Source organism: Hermetia illucens, chromosome 2 (genome assembly GCF_905115235.1).
Source record: "Hermetia illucens chromosome 2, iHerIll2.2.curated.20191125, whole genome shotgun sequence".
Lineage (NCBI taxonomy): Eukaryota > Metazoa > Arthropoda > Insecta > Diptera > Stratiomyidae > Hermetia > Hermetia illucens.
The window spans coordinates 69,465,375-69,482,663 of record NC_051850.1 but is presented as its reverse complement, the minus strand read 5'-3'; the positions used below and the strand labels follow the sequence as shown (position 1 = coordinate 69,482,663).

Sequence of the window (17,289 nt, the reverse complement as noted above, 5' to 3'; positions counted from 1 at the left end):
ATCTTCTGGGTGTTTTGCTGCAACAACTACAGCTAGATCATCAGCAAAGCCGACAATCGTAGTCCCCTCTGGGACTTGCAGTGCACATAGTCGAAGGTCATACCACCCAACGGAAAAATTTTGAGCTCTTGCGTCATGCAAATAGAACGACAACTTTGAACCCTTGGGAAAGTTTAGAAATGTTGAGAGAAGACGCGACCCGATTATTAAACACGGATTCGAATAACTGCCTCTCGAAACTAATAAGACTTGCAACGGTAATTAGTTTAAAAGTTTAAAATTAAAATAAAATTTGAAAATAATAGTAATTAGTGTTGTTTTTAGTAGCTTTGTACTGAAGAAGCGACACACACGCTTCCGAAATATATATTTATACGATAAAAACAAAAAATTGTACTTTGGAGAAAGCTACTCCTTGTCTATTAATTTCAGGCTGGACTACAAGCAGCAGACGAAAATCTAATCTCTTAACTACGGTGATGTCATCTTGTACAAAAAAAATGTTTGAAAAATCATGAGCGCGGTTTATTTAAATTACGAATTCCGAATAATAATAAACTATAGCTGTAGACCCATACCAATCCAAATTTTACAGGCTCTTTACTGGCGAGCTATACCGGAATCACACAAGCTTCCTATTATTATGTGTAAATGCAACCGTCTCATTCCCTTTATATATAAACTCCGCAAGAGTCAATGTAAAATTTAAAAATTTTATTTATTACTGTGTATGAAAATTCCGAAAGAATTTAACAAAAGAATAAGGAATTACAATATATTTTACAATTGATAACGGACATTCGTGTAAACTTCCAATAATTTTATTATCTAATGTTATATTAAAATACTAGCAATATGTGTATGTCGTCGTCCTTTTCAAGGTTCCAAGTTTTACGTTTATACATAAAAGTTCAAAATGTATATTTGCATTGAAAACCACTTTAATGCTGGACTTATGCCATATTTTCAAGGATATGAATTAACTAAAATTACATGGATAATAAATTTGGAAGTACGAATAGACATATATTTACCAATATTCTTACTTATTAGAATCAGTGTTCAGTTATTTCGCTATATTAATAAATTTAACAATCCATTATAATATAATTTGATCTTACAAATATATAATTAGTTAATACGTTAGTGAAGAACTATAAGTTTTTTTTACAAAAGAAATTATCCTTACTTCATTTGATTTCCTTTTTGTTATCAGGTTTTAGGGTTAGTTGTTTGTTTTAGCTTTCCTCATTAAGGGAACATTACTGCGTGGTTTTTATTCATTAGTGTGAATTTCCGAATTCGGGTTTTAGTTTCATTAGATTCTCATAAAAAACCTTTCTCACAAAATGCCATTTGTGAAATACTGATATCCATCGTAAAGTTTCGTTGACAAGCTTTTCAATGAATCCTGCACAAGTTGCTCCACTTTACGTTCTAACTCTTGCTCTGTTAAGTTCATATGAAAACGTTTCCGCAGATTTTGAACTGTACCTGAGCAACTGTTCTTGAAGCAAGGTAGCTGGGCATCTGGGGAGAAAATGTGTCAAATAGAATTCGAGAATAGAAAAAAAGACTTACTGCTCCGCATTATTTCAACCAGATTTATTATACGATCCATATGTTTACGTGCTGCCATTAAACCTTTCAGGAGTAAATGATTGAATTCAATCCACAACCCTGATTCGGTTCCATCCATCACTTCTACAAATTCTGCTGTGAGTTTGAAAGGTGACTGTTCAAATCCTGGAAAGATAATCAATTGTTCATTTCACTGGAAATATTCAACATTATCGCACTTATGCTATCGATTGCCTATTGGCGTAACAACATTATCTATTATAGTTTTGAAACCAATGTGTATTGCCACCACTTTGAATATCCTGTTTACCACTTTAAATACCCTTTTTACCTCTTTGAATATCCTGGATTCTGATGTTAATTTTTACTATTAAATACCAGAAAAACATAACTTCGTGTGATTGCAGTTCATAACCGAGACGATGGTATTCTCCAGTATTGCAAAGATGATGTTGCTTTTCCTTCTTTTACATTCAAGTGCAAAAACAAGGAGCGGTATCTCCTCGTCTGAACTATTGATTTTTGGTCTGAGTTAAGAGGTGGTTTTTTAGCAGAATTTTAAATAAAACTAAACGAATTGAAAAGATTATTTACTTATTGGCTTGATAAAAAAAAACAAATATTGTAGTTTTCTTTTTTCTGAAACTGAAGAAGGGAACAATTGATCCCCGAAATACTGTATTTCTTTTTTTTTATCACCAAATGATTAGCCAATAAAGGAAATTTAAGTTTAATTTTATTTACTCATTTTTATTCAAAATTTATGAGAAATATTCAATACTACTAAAGCTACTCGTTAGACAGTAATCACAATATTGAATCCCTCACAAGATATCGCGTTGTGTGTGACAATGGCTTCGGAAGCCTCGAAAGTCAACATGCCGATAACAATCCCTGACTGCAGAAGTGTCGGTATACACGTAACAATATGATGAGATCATATGTGGCGGATGAACGTAAATTCAAATATTTCATTATTAAATGTATGAATACATCACGTCTACCACGAATTGTCAAAGAAATTTCCATAACATTTATTCAAAGCTCACAAGAGATTCGAAATGAAAAAAAAAATATAATACAAATCGCAGAGCAAAGGAATATGTTGACTCCGTGTATATTTTTTGATGAAAGACATTTACAACACAAACGCAGTATTAATCATATTGCCCCCCAGTATACCGGTACCGTGTCGAGATTAAGTACTCGACACATCTACGTTTAAATCGAACTGTTTCGTTGTGCAATGTTATTATTATCATTAACTACATTAAGAGCCATTATATCACCCCAAACCAAATCTTAACTCGTATGGGAATGGTGAAAACCATTCTCCCAGGACAATTTTGAAATAGATATATAGGGCACAAAGGTATTGATGGCAGTGAGAGGACGAATAAACTTGGATCCCCTCCGAGACCCCTCCACCGCCACTCCTGCCTTCTAATCAACAAGTCTACCAATATCTGATTAGTATGCCAACATAGTTGTCCGTTCGAAATTGTGTCAGATCAGAGCATTCCGATAACTCGGCGGAGAGAGAGCTATTTCATCCACAAGAGGTTCAACTTCACTGGATGTTGTACGGTTGAGAACCGTGTTAAATACTCCTTCCACCTCTTAAATAGCTCGTTATTATGCATGATAAGACTACCATTAATGTCCTTCATGAAACCATTAAAGAGCCTACGCCCACATGCAAGTTCTTTCATGATGCAGTGTACGGTACTACCTCACTTCCCTTTGGAGACACGATGAAGAAAATACATTCACAAAAAAAAAATCGATCACGCCGAACGAACCTCGTAGAAATACTTGACTAAACAGTCGACATGACAGGTCATGCCCCGATCTTGTCGAGAAATCAGCAAGGATTCCTAATGCATGGACGACGTCAGGATGTAAGCAAACTAGTCCGAGCCACACAAACCCATGTCTGCACGTTAAAAATTAATACCCTTACTGGCAAACCGGAGAAACTTCCAGGAGTGCTTCGAAAGAGGAGTATCAATATCTGCACTCTGCACGAAACTCTACGCTCGGATCCCAAGAGCCGCGCTATAGAACACGAAGCCTAGTAACTCCTGTACTTTGGTAACCCCTTCAGTATTGTATTGACATGGCATTAAAGTAGTCGAACAATTGATGAAGCGGAATACTGGAAGCTCAAAGCTTCGTTTTTGTGTTCAACTTATGTGAGAAACTTTCTATGCACGTTTCTAAATTCGTAAATAGTTAAAAATTCAAAATATCCCTTCATATATTTCCAAACTGCAAAATATGTACATGTATTAGGTTGTTGCAAATGAAATGTCGGATTTTTCAATGAAGTGAAGTTAGTTATGATTTTAATGTTTAAAACTGCCGCAAGGTGACTCTGGTGGTATGGGATAATTGAGTATAAATAGTCGTTCGTTCGATCAAGGAGTCATTTCAGTTTCAATCGTCATTGAAGTTCCAAGTAAAACTCAAAGAAAAAAGCATAGAAGGGAGTCAAAAACGTCTACTTTTTCTATATGAATTTAAACTTGGTCACAACGCAGCGGAGGCAACCAGAAACATTTGCAGAGCATTTGGAGCTGACGCAGCAAACGAACGAATGACACAGCGGTGGTTCGAAAAATTCCGATCAGGCGACATGACCCTCCAAAGTGAACCTCGTGGACACCCAGGACCATCGATCGACAACGACGAGTTGCGTTTCATAGTGGAATCTGATCCCCGATCATCGATTGGTGACATTGCAGAGGAAATAGGCGTACACTATTCGACAGTATCTCGGCACTTACAACAGCTTGGAAAGGTGAAGAAGCTTGATAAGTGGGTTCCGCATGAACTCAACGAGCAAAACATGGCGCTGCGAATGGAAATATCCAGTTCTCTACTCAACCGCAACAGGAACAATCCCTTTTTGCGCAGAATAGTGACATGCGATGAAAAGTGGATATTGTACGACAACCGTCGCAGATCAGCGCAATGGCTAGATGCCGATCAGCCTCCACAACACATGCCAAAACTGAGCCTTCACCCGAAGAAGGTAATGGTAACTGTTCGGTGGTCTGCATCTGGAATTATTCATTATTCGTTTTTGGAGCGTGGTGAAACAATTAATGCAGAGAAATATTGTGCCCAACTTGATGAAATGCACGAGAAATTACGTGTTCAGTGGCCTAGATTGGTCAACAGAGATGGAGTGATACTGCTCCATGATAACGCCCGACCTCATGTTTCCAGAATGACGGTCCAAAAATTAAATGAATTACGATATGAGACTCTTCCTCATCCACCATATTCACCCGACCTCTCGCCAACCGACTACCACTTTTTTAAGCATTTGGATCACTTTTTGGCGGGGAAACAATTCAGCAATGAAGTAGCTGTCAAAAGTGTCTTTGAAGAATTTCTTAGCTCTAGAAACCCAGACTTTTACGAAACTGGAATAAATGCCCTTGCATCTCGTTGGGAGAAGTGCATTGAAGCTACTGGTTCTTATTTTGACTAATAAAATTAATTTTCATAAAAGTTATAGTTTTTTGCAATTTTACTCAAATATCCGACATTTCATTTGCAACAACCTAATACATGTACATAATAAAGCTCATCCCACAAACATATTCTACTATCGGATACTGATGATTAATGTGTATATATGTACGCACTCCATGTGCATATTGAACTGGATACGTTAATTGGATGCCGCCAGCAACACCATTAGCATGTACATACATATACATATGTGTATCGTGCCTCGACTAATTTATGCAAAAGGGTAAAAATAAGATATTCACATGCTTTCTACTGTTCAGATGACCCCCCAAAATATGCATCATAACCGCCTGAGAATGAAATAAATTCATAGAAAATACAAAAATTTCGCCCTCTATTACTTTGTTAATAATAGTTACATTTCCCTCAAATTTCCCATTTGGTTTTGTTTCACGCAAAACCTTAATATAAATAAGCAATTCGTGAAACCGGACGTAAGGCGCTTCAGATATGAAAGGCTTTGTTTATTTCTTTTATAAAAAAATTTCAATGCACATTTGCCCCATTAGTACCTAGCACACCTATTATAACTTTGCTAGTCATAGTGCGATTTCCACCAGACTCAGTAGGATCATGTTATAGCTTACATTGCTGCAAATTTCGTAATTCTAGGATGAACTTAGGGGGTTGCAATTACTAAAAATTATAATATTGTACTATTATTAACTTTATTTGAACAGATATCGGTATGGGGGGTATTTCGGAGCCTAGGCACTATATAGTGGCAGCCTCTTCTCTCTTTTCAAATTTTTCGGTTGGGTAGTTTCTGAGAACCCCCCGCATTCCCCGAGGCCAAAAACTCACTCTGGTGCAAGTTGTGGAGCGATATGCGAGGAAGTTTGTAAACAGCGGAAAAATCAAAATTGGTTGGGTAGTGTGTAGGATATGAATTCGCGATGCCCCAACCAAATGTTGCAGATGTTTGGATTATGGGCACACGTCTGCAACCTGTCGGCGACCTGATAGAAGGGCAACATGCCGTAAATGCCGTCAGTCAGGCCAAGCGAACACCTGCAATGAAAGGGACAGCTGCGTCCTATGCAGGGACCATGGCAAATCTGATGAGAACGTTGCGGACACTGCGACTCGGGGCGGTGTCCAGTCAACATGATTCGCATCCTACAACCGCTCACGAGTTGCTAGCGCAGTTCGCTGCGGAGACCAAATTTGATTTATTGCTCATCAGTGAGCAATCCCGAACCAAGGAACCAGCTTCATGGCACCCTGTCATATCTGGTACGGCTGCCATCTGGATTCGGGACACCACTCTTTTTAGCGTTCTTGTCCAAGACCGAGACACGGCTTTGTCTGAATTCGATATTTGGGGATAACCTAACGCCGTATGAGACGATGCCGAACCTTCGATGCAGGCTATCTTGGACACAGAGGGGCGGATCCTGGTTCGGGGGTGGCTTTAATGCTAGGGCACTTGAATGGGGCATACCGCACTCAGACTCCAGAGGGAAACGAATTTTCGAAATGGCGAGAACAGGACTGGTAGTTTTAAACACCGGAGCCACCCCAGTGTTCGGACGCCCAGGCTGCGAAGGAAGCATTCCAGACGTAACCTTCGCGCCGGAGCCACTGGTGGATTGGTGGCGAGTTTTGGAAGACTCCTCGGCAAGCGACCGTCAATAAATTGCCTTTGAAGTAGTGGACACAAACTCTCGATGTGCGCCACCCCGGCGCTCTATGAAACGGGGGGGTCAGAGAAGGATGGAGGTCACGTCGGTGGTAGCACAGGGATCCATCCTAGGACCGGACCTCTAGAACGCTACCTATGATATCCTACTTAAACCCGACATGCCAGATGACTCGCACCTGGTCAGTTATGCAGATGATGACGCGGCGCTTGTTGCTTGAAGCACTGTCGAACAGGCGCAAAGCAGATTTGGCATATTGATGCGGCGGGTAAGCCGATGGATGACTGCTCATGGTTTCAACCTTGCACTGGAAAAAACCGAAGTGGCCATCCTGACTAAGAAGAGCATTCCAACCCAGCGTCCTATATCGTTCGGCGAGTCAATAATCGAGTCAAAATGAACGGTAAGGTACCTTCGGCTGATTCTAGACTTAAAGATGAGCGTTTTTGAGCAAATCAAAGCAGCAACGAACAAGGCTGCACATGGAGTTTCGGCATTATGTTGGCTAATGGCAAATATTGGAGGCCTACGGCTAGCAAGCGACGTCTGCTGATGAGTCCAACGTAGTCTGTCCTACTCTACAGCGCAGAGGTGTGGGCTAACGCTCTTGGCAAAGAGATATATCGTAAGCAAAGAGACGGAGAGCTTTGCGAGTGGCGTCTGCCTACCGCACTGTCTCAGAATCGAACATGATGGTGATCGCGGAAGTGATCCCCGTTGCCCTTCTTGCTGAGGAGCGTCAAGCCGTATACAAGCGCAACGGGGAAGAGCCGAGGGAGGTGGTTGCTCGTGAAGAACGGAAACGAACCCTAGATGAGTAGCAACTCTCTTGAAAAAATTAAACTAAAGGCAGATTGACTGCGCGGCTCATTGGTAACTTAGGTGCATGGTTGAATCGGAAGCATGGTGTGTATGGTGGGGGGAAGCTACATCTTCTGAGCACTCAGGCCCTGTTGGCCCATTGTACTCACCACCCCCGTCTAACGGAATATTCCGGATTCGTTAACGAATCGCAGGATTTCCGTTAGTGGATGCGATGCTACCCGTCGCAATTGTAGAACATCGGCGTCCATAGTCGGGGCATTCACATAGGAAATACTCCGTGGAAACCACTTCCTCATTACAGGAGGGACACGTATAGTCTTGAGTAATTCCTATTCTGAACATATGGCCAGCTAGTGAATTATGACCTGTCAGAATGCCCACAATACACCTGCAAGTCCTCCTCCTTTTCGACAGGATAAACTTTGCGGTACGTATGTTGGGTTCTGGCAGGAAAAGTTTGGTGTGTCGAGCAGCATTTAGGCTCTGCCACCTGTCATTATGGGAATCTTGTTCCCAGTTTTTGAAAACAGACTTAGCCAATGCTACTGATACTCCAATTGCTGGCTCCGATCCCGGCATAGGGGCGATTGACCCCTCTTTCGCTAAAGCATCCGAGATTTCACCGTCGGGTTTTCTAAGAAGAAAATCCAACTTGGCCGACTCATCCCTTTTGAGGACTCTGCACAGCCTTGACGTCTCTCTTTCGCCATCCAGTTCCTCACAGTACGCTCTAAAGGAGTTTCGTTTCGAACACCTAACGAGCCTCTTATATTCACGCTGTGAGTTCCTGCAATTTAACCAGTCTTCGTTCTTGTTACTTTTGCAAGCACGGTTTAGAAGTCACCTGGTTGATTTCCTGAGTTTTTGCAGTTCTCGGTTCCACCAAGGAACCGTTTTACCGCTTTGGCCTCGGGATATAGGACAAGCCTCTTCATATCACTCTAAAAGTGTGCAGTTCAGAGTTTTCAATTCATCTTCCAGCGCCAAACGAATCCTTAGTCGCCTAGGGAACTGTACTTTATTGCCAAGAATTTTATTGAACTTTGCCCAATCCGTTTTCCTAGGGTTCCGTCTTTATACTGCAGGCTGTTCGCCCGCAATAGTCAGATTGAATTCTAGATATCGGTGATCTGACAGTGAGACCTCATCTAGCACTCGCCAGTGTGTAATCAACTCTAACAATTTTGAGGTACAGATTGTTAGGTCAATTACTTCGCATCTTCTCGGTCCCACGAACGCACACACCCTACGTTTGCAGTCATAAGACCAGCTGAAGTGAGGAAATCAAATAGCTTCTCCCCTCTTGGATTGCATTTGCTACTGCCCCAACAAATATGTTGAGCATTCGCATCGCAGCCTATTAAGAGCTCGAGACCACTTGATTCTACATACGTCACCAGATCCCTAAGCTCTTGCGTCGGTGGAGGATACAAAGAATCATAGGGTAAATAAGCGGAGGCAGCTATGATGTTTTTCCTCTCGCCATTTATCTGGTATTGTATGATGACCGTAGATAAGTCCTGGGAACAGTACTGTCTCAGCATAGTTGCCTCTAACCGTCTTGACATCAGGACGCAAGCTCCCGGTCTTATGGATCTTTCGTTGTAGAAGATCCTAGCGCCCTTTGCTGATCCAATGCCACAGATTCTGTTAAATCGAACGGCTCTTGCACCAGAAAGATGTAAGGGAAATCCTGTAGCTTTGTCATTCTCGCTGCCAACAGGTAGGAGGGAGCTTTGGCATGCTGCAGATTGATTTGACCAATCTTTATGTTTTTCGACATAAACTTAGTCTATTGTGTTATGGAAAACAGTTAGAAGCGTATGCGGCAGTCCGCGTGTGATGGAGTTTCCCCCACACCGTATCGCCAGAGACTCAATCCCCTCGTGTTTGATTTCTCTGAGAAAAGCCGTACTTGCAAGTACAGTTCCCATATTCTCATCCATGAAAAATCTCATCTCATCCCGCAGAGCATTCGTCTGTTTTCCATTTAGCACCATAATTGGTTTCCGGTGTCTGGGTTGCATAGATTCGATCACTCGAACTGGCACCAAGTCAGTTCCGTTCACGTCTCTGGCTTCATTTCCTTCCGCTTGATCCTTGGAAGGTGTAGGGGAAGTTACTAGCATGTAGGATTCACTCTGTAGTCCCTTCACCAGTGCGAGCCCCTATACGGGGTTCCGCCCCTGTATGCGCTATCCTCCGCCCGCAGCTCCATTGTGGGAGAGCGCACCGAAGATGCTGCAATTTGCTGTATATGGTGTGAGTCGAAGACCATCGTTGTTCTTCGTTCTCAAAATGGAGATGATGCCCTACAGTTTCCTGAAAAAGTGGAGCACCATATGGTGACTTCCCCTGAGCACATTCAGACTCTTTTAGTCCAGTTCGAAAACCAAGTTGAAACCCTCCATATTTGTAGATTTGTCCTTCCTGGCATTCATGAACTTTACCCTCCAGTGTCCATGCCCGGGTTCTGTTCAAAGCCCATCACGAAAACCTTGATTGTTAGATCGTGGCTTCGTTCCAGGTTCCAGAATTTTTTTCCACAGGCATTCCCGGAGGATGGTAATCATGGTGAGACTGACTATTTCCTTACCCAGTTCTTAAGTTAGCATGGAGGTTTTCAGTCTTACCTGCACAAATTTGACTTTGTTGCCCATTACGTTCGGGCCTTCTCGTTGCAAAGAAGATAGAGCTCGACCGGTGGAGGAGCCGGATGGCAGGGGATTCCTTAACCTGACAGATCCTTTCCTCCTCTCCCCTCCCGGTTGGTGAAAGGAATTACCTGATTTGAAGGCTTCGCAAGGCGGGAGAGTTCAGGAACTAGCCCGAAGTAATGGCAGAAATGGTTCCAGGCCAGTTCTCTGACGACGGGACATTTGATTTCCCACATGACTATATTTGGTGAAAAAATATGTACACCCACCTTTTGCATTTATGAGGACCTCCCCCCCTAATTCACTGTATACGTCAGCGTTCACAATTCCCACCTATCCACCAAATTTGGTATCAATCGCTATAACCGTTTCCTAGAAAAATGCGTGCGACAGACAGACAGTAAACCGCTTTTACACAAAAACCTTAAAACAATAAAAAAATTGCAAACATCTTTTATATCTGAATTTTCATCTTACCCCCATCACGAGTCCACTTTATCCACCAAGCTAATCCTCAGTTTGTTAAGAAGTTTAAGTAGTATATAAGTAATTATTAAGTAATTAATATATTTAGTAAATTTTTTTCAGCTACATACGTTTCAAAGAACTCTTCTTATAGTTTACTGCTAGTAAGAACACTTTCGTTTTAGATACATATAGGACTCTGATATAGTGTATTACAGACTATTGGCAGCACCACATTGAAGCTGACATTTTCTGATATTTTAGAATGCAATAAATTTACACGAAGAAGGCAAATTTGACGATATAACTTTGCTAATAGTAAAAGAATGCATATTAAACTTGATTGTACTATATATGTTTTTTATGAATTCAACTTACAATTGAGTAAAAGCAAAAAAAAATTAAATAAAAATTCCATATGGTCCCCCCCCTCAAAATACTACATTTGCGAGAAAGTGCTCAACCCCACTGCGCGTCTAACATACCAAGTCAACTCAGATAGCAAACTTGTTTGAACAGTTGATAATGTAACGGAATGATTTGTGGTGAAGGGTTCTAGTATATGTGTACTCATTTGGTAATGAGCGTATAGTAATTGGTCTATGAGTACTACTTTGACGTACTATAACTTTGTTGATTTCAATACGATTATCGTGAAATTTGCTAGTATCATGCGATATATCACCAGCTATATTACTACAAAACCGTCTGCGGCTACAATAAACTTAATTTGGATTTCTAAGTGAATTTCTAAAATGTAGTATTACGCTACTATTAAGTTTATTTGAGCAGATATCGGAATGGGATATATTTTGAGCGAAATTGCGAACTCTTGGCCGCGTTCGAGAGAAGAATCCTCCGAAGAATGTTTAGCCCCCTTCATGAGGATGGACGATTCCGTAGCCTACACGATTCCGTAGCCTAAATCTATGAGCGATATCATGACCGTCCGGTTGTGGATAAAATCCGACTCAATAGGTTACGGTGGGCGGGTCACTTAACCCGTATGGATGGGGATGATCCCATCCAGAAAGTCTATAAGGGTAATATCTATGATAGAAAAAGAAGACGAGGCAGACCCTGCCTAAGATGGAGCGATGGCGTAGGTCAGGACACCAGACAGCTTTTAGGGATATCGAATTGGTGAACCTCGGCGCAAAACCGAGATGTCTGGAGTTCCTTATTAAGGCAGGTCTAGACCGGATACCGGTTGTTGCGCCGTTGATGATGATGATATATTTTGAGGCCAAGATTTTGTATAGATGCATCCAGGTGACTTTTTTCCAGATTTTCCGGTTGGATAGGTTCTGAAAACGAGACCTGTTCTACTTTTTGAAGCACACATTTCGAGTCCTCACTCTCCTGCATTTCACTCAATATCAGAAATAATGTTATTTTCGAAAAGTGCTAATTTCCCCATTCATTTGATAATGCACGTGACTATATTCTGTAAAGGAAAAAGTAGCTCTGCCCTTTCGCAAAAGCCAACACGTGCACGTGTAGCTATTCACAGACGAAATATTCTCACCAAATTCTGTAGCGATAGCTTTAGACATTTCGGAGAAAATCTCGGCAAACAGACATTGAGTCGAGTTAAATAAGGTTTTTTTTTTTTCACACAAAATGCTAAAGAGACTAGATTATACAGGGCGTCCCGTTTATGATGGTACACATTTTAATAGTGAATAGTACCACAGTACAGTTTCAGGAAAATTGGCCCATGGAATGGACACTCTAGCTTTTACCGTTACAAAGTTATAGCGTTTTTCGTGAATAGCGTCAAAAAGCTTGACCTTCGCAAAAAAACACAATTTCCCACTCATTCAATCATTTAATCCCAGATTTGATACTATTTTCGGAAACTACATAAAATTTCTTATAAAAGGATATCTTTTCGATTTGAAAAGTCATCATCGGTTCGAAGATAACTGTTTAAATTTTTGAGAAATATCAAAATCGAGTTTTTATCTAAATTTCAATATGCATGTTTGTAACTGTACTTTAAACTTACAAATCTGATAAAAGTTGCCTCATTATGTTAGCTTTCTAATGACATGTAAAAATAATTCTGGAAAATTTACGAATATTGGGCATTAAGAAAACGTGGTCTTGATATGGATCAAATTCACTTAAATGGTAGTTGTAGTGTTTTGGTGCATTAATTTTCCATTGTTCGCTTTAAAACTTACATCATTTTTACATGTCATTTGAAAGCTAACATACTGAGGCAACTTTTATCAAGTTTGCAGGTTTGTAAATTTAAAGTATAGTTACAATAGTGTATATTGAAATTTAGATAAAAAATCGATTTTGAAATTTCTCCAACATTTAAACAGTTGTATCTTCGAACCGGTGATGACCTTTCAAATTGAAAAGATATCCTTTTATAAGAAATTTTATGTAATTTCCGAAAATGATATCAAATCTGGGATATAATGTTTGAATGAGTGGAAAATTGTGATTTTTTTGCGAAGGTCAAGCTTTTTGACGCTATTCACGAAAAACGCTATAGCTTTGTAACGGTAAAAGCTAGAGTGTCATTCTATGGGCCAATTCTCCGGAAACAAGAGGTACTAACCCCCATTAAAATGTATATCATCATAAACGGGACACTGTATACAGATCTACCCGGTCTAACATAGGTGTCTGTCAATTATCTGGATAATGTTGTGAGTTCCTTAGTTTAGTCTTTGAGATGAGTTTTTCGCAAAATCTGAATCCACTAAAACAGCTTTCAAATTTCCTATGACTTCCAAATAAAACTTACCTAAATTTTTCGGTGAAATATTCAATATAAAGCCGAAATCAATATGAATAATATGTCCATCCGAATGAAGCAAAATATTCCCATTATGCCTGCAATATAAATGAACATTAACACATTTTTCAGACGAAGCATATTTAAGCATGTTTACCTATCTTTCACTTGTAGCAAATATGAAATTAGACAATAAGCAGCACAGCTTTGAACAAAATTTCTCTGGGCTGACTTGAACTTCTCCGAATCCGTATCACCATATTCACCAATAAAATAATCACGTAAACTTTTATTTGAATTTTTCTTAATCTGATGTACCGAAACAGTATTAGGAATGGGTTCGATTAACCCACTATCGTTTGACAGGCAAACAATCTTGTACGGACGAACCCATAGATCAACACTTTCTTCTTGCCATATAATTTTGAACATCTATAAAGTAGAAATAACTGCGTGTTAATATCCTTAGAATCTCTGGTTGTTGAAAATGATGCAAAACGTTTTCGAAGTTCGGTTTACATTACCCTAAGCATGACATTAGTTCCAAATCATATCAAATGTATCCAAAAATCATTCTTCCCTGACATTTGTAAAATAGACTACAAGAATGCGTCCTTATTCTTATCAACAATGTGCAGTAGCAGATAAAATCAGATATTTCAAGTATACTTTCCAATGAAAATCATGTTGCTTCGCGTTTTCAAAGAAAATTTCAAAAAATTCAATATTCAAAATAATATACTGATTTCCAATATTATCACTAAAATCAACGCCTGGATTCTTATTATTTCTTCCTTATATAGGTCTATATTTATTGTTCTTACCTGCAACAACTGTGTTGCCATCAATTCTTGTCGTAAATCGTCCCCGCATTTTACTATAGCCGACAAAAGTCGCCAGTTTGACAAATGCCCATAAGGAGAGGATTCACGTATCTGCTTTTCTTTCTCGTGCCATGGCTCCTGATATTACACAGAAAAAATGTTATGTGTCCTTTCTTTTAAACAATAGTTAGGTTAGACAATACCTTCAAAGCAGCCGCAGAGGGATCTTCAGGGTCGTTACTGAATGGTTTCATGTTCTCGCACGTCAAATTTTTACAATGCCTTGTTCTAACGTCACCTATATTGAACAACGCGGGTACACCTACAAAATATTAGATTAGTCAGGCATATTTCATTACTATTACAAAAATATACTTTGGTCTCTAGAATCACATGAATCCAATGACATTTGCGAAATCGCATCACGCTCACACATTCTATGCAGATTCATATATTGCGCTGTTATTTCGTCATCCTCTTGTGACCAAACATCGTCTTCTGTCAAATGTAATTCATTCATATCCCCTTTATTTCCAATATCGTTCCCACAATCGGGAGTCTTAGATTCCTTAACATTACAACTAGTGTTACTGTTGTTATTAATATTATTGCTACTCTTTTCACATTCAATTGGACAGTCTTTCGATGATAGGTTTGTAGCGGAATTTGTTGCCGAAGGAACATTATTCTCTTTTGATTCTAAATTCTCCTCACTTTTCGTGTGCCTCAGACTTGGCATCATTTTCATAATTACCGGCGAAGAATAAATATCGTTTACCTCAACAACCTCTACATAGATTATGTACGGCGTTTTATCTTTTGAATTTAGTACAGCAGTCTTCTCCTCAGTAATCCTAACTATGTGATGTGGAATGTCTGAGTGCAATGGAAGCCATACACGAGCTGGTAAATTTTTATTGATTAAATTAAGAAACATTCGTAGTGCACTCGTCTTCTCAGCTTTTGTCTGCAATGAAGTCAAATTTTTTCCGATGTTAATTAGAGCTTTCATGAATTCCTTTTGAGGTGCCAACTTAGGTGCCTGTAAAATAAATAATTACTTTCAGTGTTCAAGACGTTTCATTGTAACACTTACCCCGCAGCAACAGACAGTCTTTTGCCCCAGAAGACCGTTCACAGTACCTCGAACTGATTCAAAGCATGTGCACCCACTTTCGAACGCTCTCCCAGACGTCAAATCACCTAAGCAAAGCTTTGCAGAAGTAGGCGTCTGCACTTTCGATTTCAGGGTCAGACTACCGGAAGACGGAAAGCGATGTGAATCGCTCAGTAGTACAGTCGCATCTGATTGAGAGCGGTGATGTGTTTTCCTTATTGGCGAAAGAACTTCTATTTCACACGTCTTCAATTGTTTCCTTTCTTTCTTCGAGTATAATTCTTTCATGAGTGATAGGGTAGGCTTACTATTCGACAATGCCGAGTTTATTTCAATTTGATAATCGTATGCCTCAAGCAACCACAAACATTTCAAAGAGAAGTCTACAGATTTTCGGCATCGAAAAGTCAAATAGGGATCCAACACTTCTGCTAACTCATCCATTTGAATATACATCACTATCAACTGCGGGATGTATAAATCAACATCTTGATCCGGAAAACTGAATATTTTATTTCCTATGAAACTTAGAACTCCCGGTTCTTTTGAATAAAATAAATAATGAATGGCAAAGTGAATATTGAATACGGGCGATTCAAAGAAGCGCAGAAGGCCGCTAGGCCCTTTTTCAGTCTTTCCGATTGACGATTGATCCTTCTCCTTTACAAAACATTTAACTACACCTGGTACTTTAAGCTTATTTAAGGATGTTGCAGATGCAGATTTCGTTATTTGCTTGATATCTTCTTCTGGCGGACTAGGTTCTGGAGTTGTAGCTGTTTTGTTGCTTTTATTTGAACAGGATTTGAGCACGAAGAATTCCTTTTTCCTCGATACTTCTGTTGGCGACTTTACTTCTATTTCTTCTGTCTTATTTTTAGACGCATTTTTTTTCTCATGACTATCTATAATACTTTGGGCTGTTCGAAAAATTGCATTTTTTGTAGCTCCAAAGAAACTTTTGAATAATATTTCGTTCTTTACATGCTCGAGTTTATTTCCTTCGACCTCCGACTTCGCTTGCTGCGTTTTAGCGTGCATGTCAAATTGTTTCATTTTATCATCATTCGGAGTTGGTGTTATATCACAATCATCCTCGTTTTGATTGATTACTGGAGTCTCGCAGTCTGCATTTGTTTCGTTTCCAACGTGATTGTTGTCACCAATTACATTATTACCACTAATAATAGAGTCGTCTAATTTCGAGTTCAATGTGTAACTACTCCTGTTCACATTTTCTACACTTCGTCCACTATCCCCTACAATATCTCGTCTGGCTTTTTTATATCCTGGCGTTTGATAAAAACATAAATCTGATTGTAGCATCTTGTATTCTTCATCCATTGATGTTGTTTCCAAAATTTCAATACATTCTTCTTCAGGATCTATTTCACCAGAATCCAGACTTTCATGCGATTGTCGGATCCGGTTAAGTGACAACTGATCCGATTCCGATCCGCAAATTATTCCTATTGGGAGAAATAATATATTAAACAATATAGAAATTACATGAAAAACAAATTACTACATCGCAAAAGTAACGAGAAATGTATTGACTTTTCTATGCAGACACTCGTTACACGCACTTATTAAAAGGGTTACCCCAGCATTTTAAAAAAAAGAAAAACAAAAACAGTTAAAAATTTACTGAACACAATTTTGTTTAACACAGGCAAAGTGAAATTCTTTTTTTCTAAGAAAGAATAATTTTACATCCCATTCGATAATTAGTGGTGACGATAATGGAAAAAAAGTAAGATATTCATGGCAATAATCGAATTTCTCTCCGCTTTACTTTCAACTGAAAGCAGTACAAAAACGGTGAATCAGCGCTTTTTCAGCTGATAGTGGCACCCAGTGTAAACACGTATGT

The 17,289-nt window shown here is 39.4% G+C and overlaps 1 protein-coding gene across 1 annotated transcript in view; it reads right to left on the bottom strand.

Annotated features, from left to right (window-relative positions):
- Nucleotides 1-693: 693 nt before the first annotated feature.
- Nucleotides 694-17,289, bottom strand: part of LOC119650198 — a 47,519-nt gene continuing 30,923 nt past the window's right edge. Inside the window, exons 6-13 of the mRNA XM_038052765.1 lie at nt 15,396-16,885; nt 14,675-15,341; nt 14,503-14,621; nt 14,300-14,437; nt 13,633-13,907; nt 13,485-13,573; nt 1,582-1,746; nt 694-1,530 (exon numbers count right to left, since the gene is read on the bottom strand). Of these exons, the coding sequence (XP_037908693.1) occupies nt 1,343-1,530; nt 1,582-1,746; nt 13,485-13,573; nt 13,633-13,907; nt 14,300-14,437; nt 14,503-14,621; nt 14,675-15,341; nt 15,396-16,885 (3,131 nt within the window). The 3' untranslated portion in view covers nt 694-1,342. The remainder of the gene's footprint in view (nt 1,531-1,581; nt 1,747-13,484; nt 13,574-13,632; nt 13,908-14,299; nt 14,438-14,502; nt 14,622-14,674; nt 15,342-15,395; nt 16,886-17,289) is intronic.